Source organism: Cucurbita pepo, chromosome LG09 (assembly GCF_002806865.2).
Source record: "Cucurbita pepo subsp. pepo cultivar mu-cu-16 chromosome LG09, ASM280686v2, whole genome shotgun sequence".
Taxonomy (NCBI): Eukaryota; Viridiplantae; Streptophyta; class Magnoliopsida; order Cucurbitales; family Cucurbitaceae; genus Cucurbita; species Cucurbita pepo.
The window spans coordinates 9,515,658-9,530,565 of record NC_036646.1 but is presented as its reverse complement, the minus strand read 5'-3'; the positions used below and the strand labels follow the sequence as shown (position 1 = coordinate 9,530,565).

Below are 14,908 nucleotides of genomic sequence, written 5' to 3'. Positions count from 1 at the left end.
TATTCATTCGGTCAAATTATCCATTTTTCTAATTTTTAGGTAATTAAGGGATAATGAGTTAACCACTCCCCCTATTTCCTAAGAATTAATTTGTAATATTTATTAATCCAAAAAAAAAAAAAAAAAAAAAAAAAAAAANTTTGGTCTTTGTTTTTGTTTTATGACAATTATCTATGTGTCGTCAGAATTTATGTGTTATTATTTTCTTTCAGATTTTCCTTTCGAGGTTTTAAGACCTGTCTATTAGGGAGAAGTTTTCACACCCCTATAAATTAATAATTCGTTCCTCTCTCCAACCAATATGAGATCTCACAATCCACCGTCCTGAGGCTTAGTGTCCTCGTTGACTTTGTGTAACAGCCCAAACTCATCGCTAATAGATATTGTTTTCTTTGGGTTTTCTCTTCCGGACTTCCTCTCAAGGTTTTGAAAAGCGTCTACTATGGAGAGGGTCTAGTCCTACTCCGACAGTGTCTCGCACCACTTGGTGACTAACTCTAATACAATTGTAGAAGTCCAAATGAGACAATAATTGCTGGTGGTGAGCTTGAGTTGTTGTAAATGGTAACAGAGGCAGTCACCAGACGGTGTGAGGCATTGGTCGGAGTAAGGTTAAGCCCTCTCCAAAGTAGACACGTTTTAAAACCTTTAGGAGAAGCCTGGAACGAAAAGTCCAAAGAAAATAATTCCCGCTAGCAGTAGGTTTAGTTGTTACATGCTTACAAGTTTTTTAAATTCATATTTTAAAGTCAATTAAAGAGCCATTTATTAAATAAAAATACTTATGACCGTAAAGGAAAATAAGCTGCGGATGACGAGCTCCGTATCAAGGTCACGATCGATATCGTTAATATTATAGAGTTAATGGTATTGGACAAATATTTTTGGCTGAAATTTCAAACAATGAAAAAAAACGTCATGTCGTATCGTGTCGTGAAGGAACTTAATAAAACGACAGCCCAATGGTGGTTTCGACACTTGGCCCACCCCAAAGTATTTAAACAATTTAAAAATGCAAAAAAATCCAATTTAATACTCCCACGTTTATATCTCCAAACTTTATAAGTATTTTCCATTTTTGGTACTCTCTAAAAATTATCTTTTAATTAATTTTTTTTTTTTAATGATAGGACGAAAATGAAAGTACCGATATCCATCTAACCCATATGATAACGTTGAACAAATTTCTTTTTATTAGCTAAATCGGGACGGGAATTATATTTTCTATTCCTACCCATTACTCTTCGTTAGACGGAGAGGTAGAGAGCGAAATTTTGTTTCAACTAAATTAATATCGGGACGAACAAATTCAAAATTAAATTTGTTAAAATATCATCACTAGCGTAATAAGTTAAGCTCAAAACATGAGTGACTATTAAAATTTTATCTAAAATTTTAGAAATAAATTTAGGAAAATGATTTAGATACTCAATAAAATTGTATGACGTAAATAAAAAAATATAATAAAAAATAAGAGGGGAAATTTTATTTTTGATATAAAGAAAATTATATTTTTATCGAAATTTACACGTGGCGTCGAAAAGTTAAGTTGAGATTCATGCACCCTTTACATCGGGAAGTAGATATTATATTAAATTTATTTTTGTCATTTTCAGTAATTATTTTTTTAATTCATTTTAATTTTAATTTTTCCAATTTCCCTTTTTACCCTCCAAGACAAGACAGCTAAGTTTTGTGTAAGATGAAGAAAATAAGTTTAGGAATATTCAACTTTTAATGAAAGGGACAAAAGAGGAATTAATGCCAATAAAATGTCATATACTTATTATTGTCTTACAACTTTACAATTATCCAACGAAAAAAGGTTGAATTATTATTTTTAAATTTTAAATATATTTTAAAATATGAGAATAAATAAAAGTAAATAAAAATTTTAATCCAACAAAAATCGTACTCGTTGGATTTGTTAGACGAATACGACTCTCCACAATGGTATGATATTGTCTACTTTGAGCATAGATTTTCATGGTTTTACTTTGGACTTCCCAAAAAGCCTCGTACCAATTAGGAGAGTATTCTTTGTTTATAAACTTATGATCATCCCCTAAATGAGCGGACGTGGGACTTTCATTATCTAACAGGATTGACTTTTAAACAACTCTAATGTTACTAGCTTCTAAAGTTAGGTAATATGAATCGACGTGATCTAGATATGAACAAATATGTGTTTATGGGCACGCACATTTAGAATAAATGACTCGATGTGGTATTTAAATCTGAGATTAATTATTCCAAAATGTTTGGATAAGAAAAAACCAATTGGATAATGTCGCAATAGATTTTTTTTTTCTCATCACAAATATCATAAAGACTTTTACATTAAAATTATTCTTTCTATATAATTTTTTTTTTATTAAAAATTGTCTATATTTTTTAATGATTGATATTGTTTACTAATTCTATCGAGAATTTTCCCTTTATTAATAATTTTTTTTTTCAAAATACAGTATATAAGATTAATATGTATTAGCGACCGTGCATCGAATTCTTCGACGAGCGAGAATTACATGTTGGTGTTAGATTTTAGGTTATAGGTTCAGTAAACCGTTAAAATAGGAAGTCTTGATATGGAGACTATAATCTCAAATAAATAGTTAAATCCACTCATTATTCAATAGAGACATTGCCTACACATTTTTTAAAAAAGTATCCATATCTTATCTTTAAGATCGTAGATTTGAATTTCATCCTCTCCTTGAAAATGATTAATAGAATTGCTCATCTAATAGTTAAAATATCTTTTAACCCGATATATATATATATATATAGTAGAGTATATAAAATCTCAACTATATGAATATTTTATTTAAAAAACACTAGGGAGCTGGTATTTTATTAAAAAAATATTAGGTAATATTTTAAAATAGATATATACATTAAAAAGGGGATTAGGGAAGAATTTGTTCATCCTATAATTGAAATAATAATAATAATAATAATAATAAACCTCTTTCTTGCAGTAAGAATCTGTTTTTCGCTGGTTTGGAGATTGTCGATTGGTTCAAAGTTCACGAAATTTGATTCTAAAAGTTGTATTTTATCTTTTAATAAACCGATTGTTCAAATGGATTTCAATTTCAACAAGAAAACGTAAAAAAAAAAAAGAAGGATGATGGAGGCTCAAATCAAGAGTCTCTCGATCTTGTTCGTGTTCGTCATTGAAAAATGAACTGATCTTTTCTGAATCGAGAAAATTTTTAAATCAGAAGGCTACAAAAATTCTCCGAAATTAAGCAGCGGATTAGGATTCGACTGATTCGAGATTCAGAGAGACGCTAGAGATAAAGATTCAGATTGATTAAAGGAAGAAAAAGAACTATATACAAAAGTTCATCCGAAATCCGCAAGTTTATTGCAGATCTCAGAAATTGGACGGACCTTTAAACCACCGGTGATTCGAATCCTTCAATCCACCACTTTCTCCGCCGATTCACTGATCAGATCTCGATTCCTTACACACAAACGGATGCGTTAATAATTGCGCCGCCGTCCATCTCTTGCTCGATTCCTTCTGCAAACAACTCTGGACGAAGCTTCGAAACTCCTCTGACGCATCCTCTGGCAGCGTCGGCGGCTCACCAAAGCAAATCGCAAACATCAGAGTCGCCCAATCCGGTCTCTGACCACGCGGAAGAAAAGGAAAATGGCCTAAATAGAGTTCCAGAAGAGTAAGGCCTAAACTCCATATGTCTCCGGCGTAACCGTTGTAATTTCCGCCGTAAGTCTCTGGATCGAACCGCTCCGGACTCATATAAGCGCAGGTTCCGACGTAGGAATTGCAAGCATCCAGAGTCCTGCACATGATTTTACTAACTCCAAAATCGGCAATCTTAACCTCCATATTCTTATTCACCAAGAGATTCGACGGTTTAATATCGCGATGAATGATTTTATGAGAGTGAAGGTAGTGAAGGCCATTAAGAACCTGACGCGATACGTGAGCGAGCGTGGCCTCAGACAACGTGGTATTCTTCTTCAAGAGCGTATCAAGCGAACCTAGATCCATATACTCCATCAAAATCGTGACATCTCCAGACGGCTTCTCGAAGATTCCATGGCATTTCACGACGTAAGGAGAGTCCGTACGGCGGAGAATCTCCATCTCTCTGAAAACCTGGCGGCGAACGGTGGGATCGCCGTCGCCGTGGACGACCTTGAGAGCGTAGATGTTGGAGGTGCGCTTGTGGCGGACTTTGTAGACTGTGCCGCCGTTGCCGTGCCCGAGGACTTGGAGTTTTTCGAGGTCGGCGGAGGAGATGGCAGGGGCAGAGGAGGGTGGGAGGGGGAGGGGGAAGCGGGGACCGCAGTCGGAGAGGTCCGGGAGGCGGAGTTTTAACTGGCGGCGATCACGAACCAGAGCCATAAGAGATGGAGAGAATTGTTGATAGTGGAGTTCTGGTTTCTGTGCTCAGCTAAAGGAAACGGATTTGCTTAAATGGAAGCTGCCAGGACGAAGACGATTGTGGGGCCCTTTTCTACATGCAGGACGGGTGTCTTTTTAATTAAAATTAAATTAAATTAACCACGCTTATAATTTAGGTTAAATTATTATTTTAAAAAATATAACAAATTCTTTATTTTTTAATTTTGTGTCTATTCAATATTTTTAAAATTTACCCATTTCTTGAATACGAAAAAAGAAAAATTTTATTTTCCAGTCTCCGCCTCCTCTTAGGACTTTTCCTTCCGCTTATAACAACCCAGGCCCACCGTTACACGGTTAGCAGATATTGTCCTCTTATGACTTTTTCTTTCGAGCTTCCCCTCACTGACACTCGTTCTTTTCTCCAATCGATATGGGACCGCCACCAAATCCACCTCCATTTAGGGCCAATGTCCTTATTGGCACATCGCCTTGTGTTTATCCCCTTTTGGGGAACAGCGAGAAGGTTGGCACATCGTCCGGTGTCTGGCTCTAATACCATTTGTAACAACCCAGATCCACTGCTAGCAGATATTGTTCTCTTTGAGCTTTCTCTTTCGGGCTTCCCTCAAGGCTCTAAAACACGTCTACTAGGGGAAGATTTCCACACCCTTATAAATGGTAGTTTGTTCTCCTCCCCAACCAATGTGGGACATCACAATCCACCCCCTCCGGGGCCCAACGTCCTCATTGGCACTCTTTCCTTCCTACAATCGATGTGGGACCGCCCCCAAATCCACCCCCCTTTTGGCCCCAGTGTTCTTACTGGCACACCGCCTCGTGTCTACTCTCTTTCGGGGAACAACGAGAAGGCTGGCATCGTCCAGTGTCTGACTCTGATACCATTTGTAACGACCCAGACCCACCGCTAGCAGATATCTCAGACGCGTTTTAAAGCCTTAAGGGGAAGCTTGAAAGGGAAAGCCCAAAGAGGACAATATCTTCTAGCGGTGGGCCTGGGTCGTTACACGACTCATGGACATCTCTATCAATAACACGAGGATGAAGATTCCAACTCTTGACATGTTATGCTCGGGTTGACAAACCACTTACATAAAGTTTTGACTATTTTAATGTGACAACTCCGTAGCTATATGATAATTAATTAATATCGTAGGTAAATGGTTATTCAAATAGTTAAGGTTTAGTATTTAACATTTACATTATAATCCTAATATATCAATTATATTTTGAGAAAAAAAAATATATTTGTATAAAATTATTTTAATTAATAATTTATAGAAAAACTCAACAAACAAAATAGTTATTAAGTTAGCCAACCACTTAGTACATGTGACCAAATAATTCAAGGCACCCAGCCTTTTTTTTTTTTTTAATTATAAATTATGTGTAAAGTATAAAAAAACATGAAAATAATAATTAACTTAAAAAAAACATGAAAATAATAATTAACTTAAAAAAAACATGAAAAATACAAAAATGCCACGTAGATAAAAACGAAAAATATGAAAATGCATTGTTTTATATGTGGAATGAGCTGACAAAAAATAATTCATTTTTCTAATTAATGATTGGATAGCTTTTTCTTATTTATATATTTAAATTTCTATTTAAAAATTTATTAAATATTAAAATTTAGATTTAAGTAATTGTAATTTAGGCTTAATTATCTTTATTTCTTCTTTACTAAGAAAAGCAAAAATAAAAGGAAAAAGAAAATTGGACCGAGGGAGAAGAAAGAGGGCGTCGAAGACAAAGAGAAGAAGCAAAAGAAGGGCATTTGATCGAAAATGGCGTTGCAGTGGGTGCTATTGGCTTATACGGTGGCGGTGGAGGTTGCCGTCGCCATTCTGCTGACGATTCCTTCACCCAAGCTGCTCAAGAAACGCATCGTCTCTCTGATTTCACTCATTCTTCAACCTGCACTCTTCGTCGTGCCCTTCGCCGGCTTTCAGATTCTAGGTTTTTGCCCTTTTACTTGCTGCTATTCTTCAACTTTGATTTTTGATTGTTGTAAATCGCAACCTGGTGACCGATGTTATGCTAATCTCGGCTGCGACCTGAGATCGGAGTTTTGTTTCTGAGGTTTCTTGTTGTACTGTGTAGATATCTACTGGAAGAATGAGCACCGGTTGATGTGCACATCTGAGATATGCACTGCTTCTGAGAGAGATCGATATGAGAAAACCGTAAGTACTAATCTCAAGTTGCGGTTATAATTTGTCTTATTATTTAGTTAGTGCTCAATGATGCATTAGATTGTTTTGAAGCCCGTGAATTAGACGATTAAACTGTTTAATTTCGTCAACTCTAGCAATTGTTAGAATTTCAACGGATTAGAGATTGATGAAATGTGGATGCATAACGCAAAACTAAAGGATTTAGTAACTAACCTATTGAGGTATCGTTCAAGGATGGAGAATGCATAATTGGACCACGTTGTCTTGTCTATAGTCATAAGTATGGTGATCTTCACAATATTGTTTCATATTACAGTTTTCACATTCCTTATTCCTGTTGCTACCCCATGTTCCATTCTTCCATTTTCCTACTGTGCTTGATCATGATTCTACCGATGAACGTTCCTTCTCGTTCAAGTGATATTGAGTCCTTCAAACTTTTTGGAGAGAAAAAGATTGAAGTGTTGGAACGACTCTTTTAGTTTATGATTCTACGCACACTATTCTATGTTGTAGTTGTTAGATGATGAAAGTCCCACGTCGACTAATTTAGGGAAGGATCATGGGTTTATAAACAAAGAATACTATCTCCATTGGTTTGAGGCTTTTTGGGGAAGCCCAAAGCAAAGCCATGAGAGCTTATGCTCAAAGTGGACAATATCATACCATTGTGGAGAGTCGTGTTCATCTAACAGTAGTATGTGAATCTGTTAGCAAATAATATCGATTAGCAGTGGGTTTACAGGTTTTATGATGGCCTATATCATTTTCATATGATTTAATTGGAGAATAAACAGGGTTGGGCGGTGGAGTGGAAATGATATGATGGTTTACGTCCAAATCATTAGAAAATCAAATATCGTGTTCGAGATAGTAGGATATCATCTGGATGATTAGGTAGTGGGTAGAAGTTGGTGAACAACGACGTTGGTGCCAAAGATTTTCTTGTCAAAACAATGTGGACTGTAGTGGGGTGGGTGGGTGAGTTGGAAATAAGGTAAATTCGAATGGAATCAATATGGAACTCAAAATAATTGGGAATGTGTTGCAATTTCTGGTGAGGTATGAAAACATCTTCCTAATTGATTATTGTCTCCCTGAGAAATCCTTTCTTTTTTATATACATAAAAATATCACGACCCACAACATGGAAAGATGTTCTTTCTCGATTTTCTTTCTTTCTACAATTTGAAAACCCAGCTCTCTCTGCACTTTGCAGCATGAATCCTCAGTCACAATATAAATTGGGTTATTTTTCTCTCATATGCAATCCGAAAAACCCCACATTGATTGAAGAAGACAATGAGTGTCAATGAGGAAGCTGGGCCTCGAACGGGGTGGACTGTGAGGTCCCACATTGGTTGGAGAGAGGAATAAAGTATTCTTTAGAAGGGTGTTGAAACCTTTCCCAAGCCGACGCGTTTTAAAACAGTGAGACTGGCGGTGATATGTAATAGGCTGAAACGGACGATATCTGCTAGCAGTGGGCTTGGGCTGTTACAATAGTGGTGTGGGTTATTTCTCTCCTCTGCAATCTAATAAAATCCCTCACATAGATAGGTTTTCTGGTTTATATGCAATCTGAAAAAAAAAAAAAAACCCCACAATGAATATGTTTCCTTATATGCAATATAATAGGTTTCCCCCCTTCTGCAATCTATGAAAAGAAACCCAAATCCCAGTAAGGATGGCAGTAACTATGGGGGCAGGAAAAAAGAAAAGACAAAAAAATGGGGACAATAGGGAACTTGAACGTGCCTATATAAAACCACCTCAATTTCCATTCTTTGTATAAAAAAGAGAGAAAAAAAAATCAACATTATTTTGGAAAAAAAAAATTGCATTCTCATGATCTCTGATCTCAACCGGAAAACGATAAGTTTAGTTGTACGAAGTCTATAATTGTGGTATGCTGATACCTGTAGGACTGTGCTTGCTATAATGTAGTGATTGTGTGAGATCCTGCATCGATTGGAGAAGGGAACGAGTCGCTGGCCCCAAAGGGGTAGATTATGAGATCCTACATCAGTTGGGGAGGAGAACGAAACATTCTTTATAAGGGTGTGGAAACCTCTCCTTAGCAGACGCGTTTTAAAAACCTTGAGGAAAAGTCCAAAGTGGACAATATCTGCTAGCCCGCATGTCTATCCTTTTTATCTATGGTGGACAAATAGAATTGCCTCCCCTCCCTGCTCTCTACTATGCTATTCTTTGCTCTTCTTTACTTGCTCCCAACCCTTACCAGGAATGTTAATTATACAGAACTATAAAGCTCAGAGGAACGTGATTCTATGTGTTTGTGCATGCCTCCTCTACTGGTATGATACAACGAAACCCTTTTCGCTCGAAGTTTTTTCTCGTGTCAGCTTCTTACAGTCTAAACTGCCATCAACCATATGCATGCAGGTGTATCTATCGCATTTGCAAGTATAACCAAGAGATTGAAAGATTGGAGGAGGTAGAAAAGAGATACAAAGAGCAGTAGATTTCAGGAAGTGTGAAATCCAGTTACATGTGGTAATGGTTTTGATCATTTCAATACTTGAATCTTTGTTTGTACTCGAGTATGAGAAGTATAACATTATTAGAACACCATAACTTTGCTGGTTTAGCTTGGTCAAGGTTTAAGCTCTATGGACAAACCTTTTTTTCTTTTCTTTTTGCCTTTTACTACAACTGAAAAGCGAAGGTAGATATGTTTTTGTACCTCATCATAGAGTCACTGCTGTTGGATTAATGAGAATAAATCAAATTTTTAAGTAGATGATGTTGTGGTTTTGGTTTGTGCTTTATGAAGAAAACTAGACCGTTCTAGCTTTAGTTCTCTATGGCCTTGCTTTATGATGCTCGTTTTATGGTCGGTTGCTTAGTAGAAATTATTCATGGTCGATATGGTCGATGTGGTTGGTAGTTCTACACCGTTAGATGTAAGAGGACAAAAAAAAAAAAAAAAAAAAAANAAAAAAAAAAAAAAATGATCTTGTAGTTTTGGTGTGCGTGTGTAAGTGTCTCAATGTATCAATTTCTATTATCTTATAAGTTTTATTACGAAAATTTGTCAAAAAAATTTTCATATGTTTTCACTCTGAAAGAAAAACAACATTAGGGTTATATTTTGTTGAAATGTGTGAGTTTGGATTAATTTATGAAATCCTAAGTTAGAGAAGAGAATAAAACATTTCTTGTTAGGGTGTGAAAGACTTCTATCTAATAGACGTGTTTTAAAATTGCGAGGCCGATAATGATACGTAATGGGCCAATGCGTACAATATTTGCTAATGGGTGGGCTTGGACTATTATAAATAGTATCAGAGCTAAACATCGGGGTGGTGCACCAACGAGAATGTTAGGTCTCCAAAGGGGTGGATTGTGAGGTCATACATCAGTTGGAGAGGGGACGAGGTGGATTGTGAGATCACATATCAGTTGGAGAAGGGAGCAAAACGTTCCTCATAAGGGTGTGGATTGTGAGATCATATATCAGTTGGAGAAGGGAGCAAAACGTTCCTCATAAGGGTGTGGATCTCGCTTGTAAATGCGTTTTAAAGCTATCAAGTTGACGATGATGCATAACGGGCCAAACATCAATTGGAGAGGGGAACGAAACATTTCTCATAAGGGTGTAGACTGTAGATCTCCCTCATAAATGCGTTTTAAAGCTATCAAGTTGACGATGATGACGTAACGAGCCAAAGTAGACAACCGCGACTAGTAGTTGAGCTTGAGCTAGAGCTCGTGCAAATTAATGAGAATTTATAGATGGTATTATAATAAAATGTACTAAATCAATGTAATTGTATTTAATTAACTGAACACTTACAATTTTAAATTAAAATAAAAATTAAACTAACTGATTATTTTAAATTAGCATTATTTATTTTTGTGGATCCTGTTTTTTAATATTTTCAGAACGGGAATCACGAACGACATGTCGTAAATTTATTTTCGATAATTTTATATAAATAAAAAAAAAAGCCGCCTTCGTGGACGGATTCGATATCCAGTTCTCTCACCCGCCATTTGGTTCCACTATTTCTTCTCTCTGGAACGGTCGGACCACCATCTTCGTCTAGGGTTTCGCCTTTTTGAATCGGTAAAACTCCCCATTCTCGATTCTACTTTCTATTTTCGGCGTTTATTTTCGCTTTTGCTTTCAGTTTTCTTCACAATTTGATTGGGGCATGGGTAGTACATGGTGAGAATTTGGACTGTTCTGTTTGCAGGGCTCGCATGGAAGCTGCCATGGCAAGTGTGATTGGATCTCCTGTTGGAGCTTTTGCATGCCTTAAGCCTACCGGCAGATCGGTAATCTACGGCAGTGGGCGTGGTTTTCTGTGCCTTCCGTCCCTATCGCATGTCCCTACTCGAGTAAGAATGTTTCTCTCTGTACCTTCCTCGAATTTCTTCTTCCTAATTGAACTTGATTGATTTGGAGATTTTTAATTCGATGATTAATTTCTGAAATGGCTTGTTCTTGTTTGCTTTGGTTCTGCTATGTTTGCAGTTTTGTCATTGGACTTGTTTATTTGGGATCTTAGCGACGATTGGCATATTCTATTTAGAGAACCTGTTGATGATTTTTACTGTGATGTGTTGTGGTAGTTTTCGTTATTGGATTAAGTTTTAATTCCATGCACTGCAAAGTTAAGTTCGTTTATGATGTATCCAACGTTTGAGACATGGTAGTGAAGAGGGACAAGATTATCATTCATTAGTAAACTTTTCAGAACTTTTTTTAAAAGAAATTTCACTAGATAGTATAAGTTTAATATGAATTATGAAAAATGTTACATCTTTTCAATTTGTTTCAACTATAGCATAATTGTGACTTTTTTATGGCCTCTTATATATTACATTTGAAATTGAGTTTAATTTGGATTTTGCATTTTTTTTTTTTTTATGGGTTGTGGTAGCTATGCTCTCGGGTTTCTTACTCCAAACCCTGGAATAAGAAATTGGGCTCAGGAATTAGGAGAAGCATGGAAGTTAAGGCATCAATGGATGCTCAGTCATTTGAATCAGATGATCCGATTGCGCCCCTTCAGTTGGAGTCTCCAATTGGACAGTTTTTGTCCAAAATTTTGGTTAGCCACCCTCATCTTGTCCCAGCTGCTGCTGAGCAACATCTTGACCAGCTTCAAATTGACCGTGATGCTGAGGGGAATAAGGAGGCGTCTAGTTCTGGTACTGATTTAGTTCTGTACAGGTGAGTTTCCTTATCTTGCACTAATTATCTTTTCGACAAATATTAGAATGGCATAGATACTTCTCCTGTGAAAGTTTTTGTTTATTATCATATAGAGAGAGGGTGACATGGAAACATGAAAAATTTAAATGTCCTAGGTAGTTGCATTCTAGGTCCTGGTTAGACTGTAGGTCTGTAACCGTTCTCGATGAGGTATTGGGAGGATGCAACTTAATAATGGCGATATGTTGGGCTGTTAGTGGGTTTTTTATTACACAATAGATCGTTTCTTATGCTCCTACGGAGAAGTTATCGATTCTTAATTTTAAAGGAAATGAGAGAGTGCCTGAATATAACTGGTTTCTGCTGGCATTTTAAACTTTTTTCTTTGCTAAAAACGATTCTGGAGCAATCAAATAGCTAGACTTGAGGTGCTGTATTGATATTTTTCTCTTGCTTCTGCAACCATCAGGAGAATCGCTGAGGTCAAGGAAAATGAAAGGAAAAAGGTTTTAGAAGAAATCCTATATGCTTTGGTTGTACAGAAATTCATGGATGCTAATGTTCCCCTGATACCTGCAATAACCCCTTCATCTTCTGATGTATCTGGTCGAGTTGACACTTGGGCTGCTCATTATGAGAGCTTTGAGCATCTTCACTCGCCTGAAGCTTATGAAATGATTGAGAACCACCTTGCTCTCATCCTTGGGAACAGGGTTGGTGACACAACCTCAGTAGCACAAATAAACAAACTCAGGGTCGGCCAGGTCTATGCCGCTTCAGTGATATATGGCTACTTTCTTAAGCGAGTTGACCAGAGGTTTCAGCTTGAGAAGACTATGAAAGTTCTTCCAAAAGCATTGGATGCAGAAGATGGCATAATTCAGCAAGTTGTGGGAAAGGATGTGAGACCTCCTATTGGAAAGAACTCACCACCTGTTTCACCTCATCCTGAAATCTCTTCCTGGCCTGATCATGATGAGAGCAGCCTTGGGGGATCTGGCCAAAGTACAAAAGCTTCTAGACTGCGAAATTATGTCATGTCCTTTGACGGGGAGACACTTCAGAGATACGCAACGATAAGATCCAAAGAGGCCGTTGGCATCATTGAGAAGCACACCGAAGCATTGTTTGGCAGACCCGAAATTACCATAACACCTCAGGGAACCATCGATCCTTCCAAAGAGGAACTGTTGAAAATCAGCTTTGGAGGTTTAAAGGGACTGGTTTTGGAAGCTGTCACTTTTGGATCTTTCCTCTGGGACATCGAAAGCTATGTCGATTCAAGGTACCATTTTGTTATGAGTTGACTTAATGTCGTATTCCTGCCTGAAGTATGTTGTACTAATACCAAATAATCCGTGCGGATTACGCTGTATATTACTACTTATGTTAAATTCTGACTGAAACCATAGAAATTCAGGGGAAGAGAGTTTCAGTTAGGCTTTACATGATCTTTCACAACGTACTTCAATAGAATTCAGTTCAAATTTCTTCCTTTTTCTATGAATAGAACGCTTTGATACATGTCATTGTGGCTCTCTAGTGGACAAACTCAGTAGTTTAGTGAATTTTGTCCACTTCATTGGTAGCATTCCTGTCTTCCATGGTAAATTTAGGACTCCCGGGGATAGTAAAAATTAGCTGTGGGACCCTGGGTTGGTCAAAAGTCTTGTAGAGGGAAATTGGCCTGTTTAATGTAAAGGAGAAAATTCACCCATTGCCTGTTGAATTACCTGCGTTGGTTGAAGTTCAGTCATGAGAAGAGAATACAGATGGTCAAAGTTGTTGGCTTATCTGCAAATAAATTCAATTACGTTACCACTCATCATCATTTTTGTAATTTTATATACCAACTTGTTCGTGATAAAAACTTGCCTTTTGTTATTTTCTGTGAATTATTGACTGATCTTGAGCAGATTTTGAATATTCCGGTATTATTATATTATGTGGGTCCTATATTTTAGAATTTTATTTATTTATTTATTACTGTAATTATTTGTTCCTTCTTCTTCTGGGCTAAAGCTTGTTTGTCAATTTAACCCACATGTTTGGGCTTATGTTCTTGTTATTTGAGTTTTGATGCCAAATTGTAAAGATGGAAGGAGGAGGCATTTGTTAGATGAACACGACTTTCCACAATGGTATGATATTGTCCACTTTGAGTATAAGCTCTCATAGATTTGCTTTGGGTTTCCCCAAAAGGTCTCATACCAATGGAAAATGTATTCTTAGATTATAAACCCACGACCATTCCCTAAATTAACCAATGTGGGACACTTTCATCCAACAGCATTAAGGATAGCCGTTCTCAAAATGTTCTTCATGATGCTACATTAACTTTATTTTTACATTTTCATTTGCTATTATGCAATTATGTAGGTTTATCTAATTTTTTTATATATTTTGTAACGCCCCAGGTTCAAGATTTGAATTATGATTGGGTGGCCACAACATGATAGAACGGTACATACTTGCCTTGAATTACTTCTAAGAGTAAATACTATCCATATTTGTCAAATTAGGTATTGGGTGGCCCCAACACGACAAAATGATTTATCTTCACTCACATGTTTTATAAGAAAATTTTCAAAATATCAACTAAAATAAACACATTTAACTATGAAACTTCTATGATTGAGCCGTTAAAAATATAGTATCAATTATTTTAGTCTTTCATATTCTTAAGATAGCTTTTATTCATACGGGTCATTTGTTTTACTTAGTCTTTAAATTTTTTAAAATTTTAATTGTATTCAAAAAATATGTATATATATATATATATATATATATATATATATTTTTTTTTTTTTTATTATTATTTTTTTTTTTTAATGTTGGAAACATTTTACAAAATTAAATTAAAAATTTATGAACTATTAAATATAAAATTTAGTTTTATATCTAGATAAATTATTTAAAAAAAAAAAAAAGTGAACAAAATCTGACTCTCTGATCCAAAGACGTGACAGCCTTTCTCCTCTTGATGCGAAAGCTCCTTCTTTCTCTCTCTTTCCTTTAGTTTTCCATAAAAGTAAAACTTTCTTTGAAATTAATTTTTAAGTTCTTAAATAAAAAACTATATAAATAATTATTTTTAAAGGTAAAAATTCACCCACACATATTTTAATTCTACTT

The 14,908-nt window shown here is 36.1% G+C and overlaps 3 protein-coding genes across 4 annotated transcripts; 2 read left to right on the top strand and 1 right to left on the bottom strand.

Moving 5' to 3' along the window:
* Window positions 1-3,292: 3,292 nt before the first annotated feature.
* Window positions 3,293-4,448, bottom strand: LOC111802738 (mitogen-activated protein kinase kinase 9-like). Its single transcript, XM_023687212.1, has one exon. It carries the CDS (start codon window positions 4,382-4,384, stop codon window positions 3,452-3,454), a length of 933 nt encoding a protein of 310 aa, XP_023542980.1. The 5' UTR covers window positions 4,385-4,448; the 3' UTR covers window positions 3,293-3,451.
* A 1,625-nt stretch (window positions 4,449-6,073) lies between these two features.
* On the top strand, window positions 6,074-9,349 carry LOC111801431. The gene is made up of 4 exons (XM_023685429.1): window positions 6,074-6,367; window positions 6,512-6,594; window positions 8,848-8,903; window positions 8,992-9,349. The coding sequence occupies exons 1-4, from the start codon at window positions 6,196-6,198 to the stop codon at window positions 9,068-9,070; spliced, it is 390 nt and encodes a 129-aa protein (XP_023541197.1). The 5' UTR covers window positions 6,074-6,195; the 3' UTR covers window positions 9,071-9,349.
* Window positions 9,350-10,568: 1,219 nt separating this feature from the next.
* LOC111801973 (UV-B-induced protein At3g17800, chloroplastic-like) lies at window positions 10,569-14,298 on the top strand. 2 transcript variants are annotated; one of them, XM_023686225.1, is made up of 5 exons: window positions 10,569-10,678; window positions 10,809-10,953; window positions 11,499-11,791; window positions 12,243-13,058; window positions 14,191-14,298. In XM_023686225.1, the coding sequence occupies exons 2-5, from the start codon at window positions 10,816-10,818 to the stop codon at window positions 14,201-14,203; spliced, it is 1,260 nt and encodes a 419-aa protein (XP_023541993.1). In that variant the 5' UTR covers window positions 10,569-10,678; window positions 10,809-10,815; the 3' UTR covers window positions 14,204-14,298. The 2 variants fall into 2 exon arrangements, with proteins under 2 accessions (XP_023541993.1, XP_023541992.1); XM_023686224.1 differs by lacking the exon at window positions 14,191-14,298 and having other exon boundaries at window positions 12,243-13,295.
* Window positions 14,299-14,908: the final 610 nt, after the last annotated feature.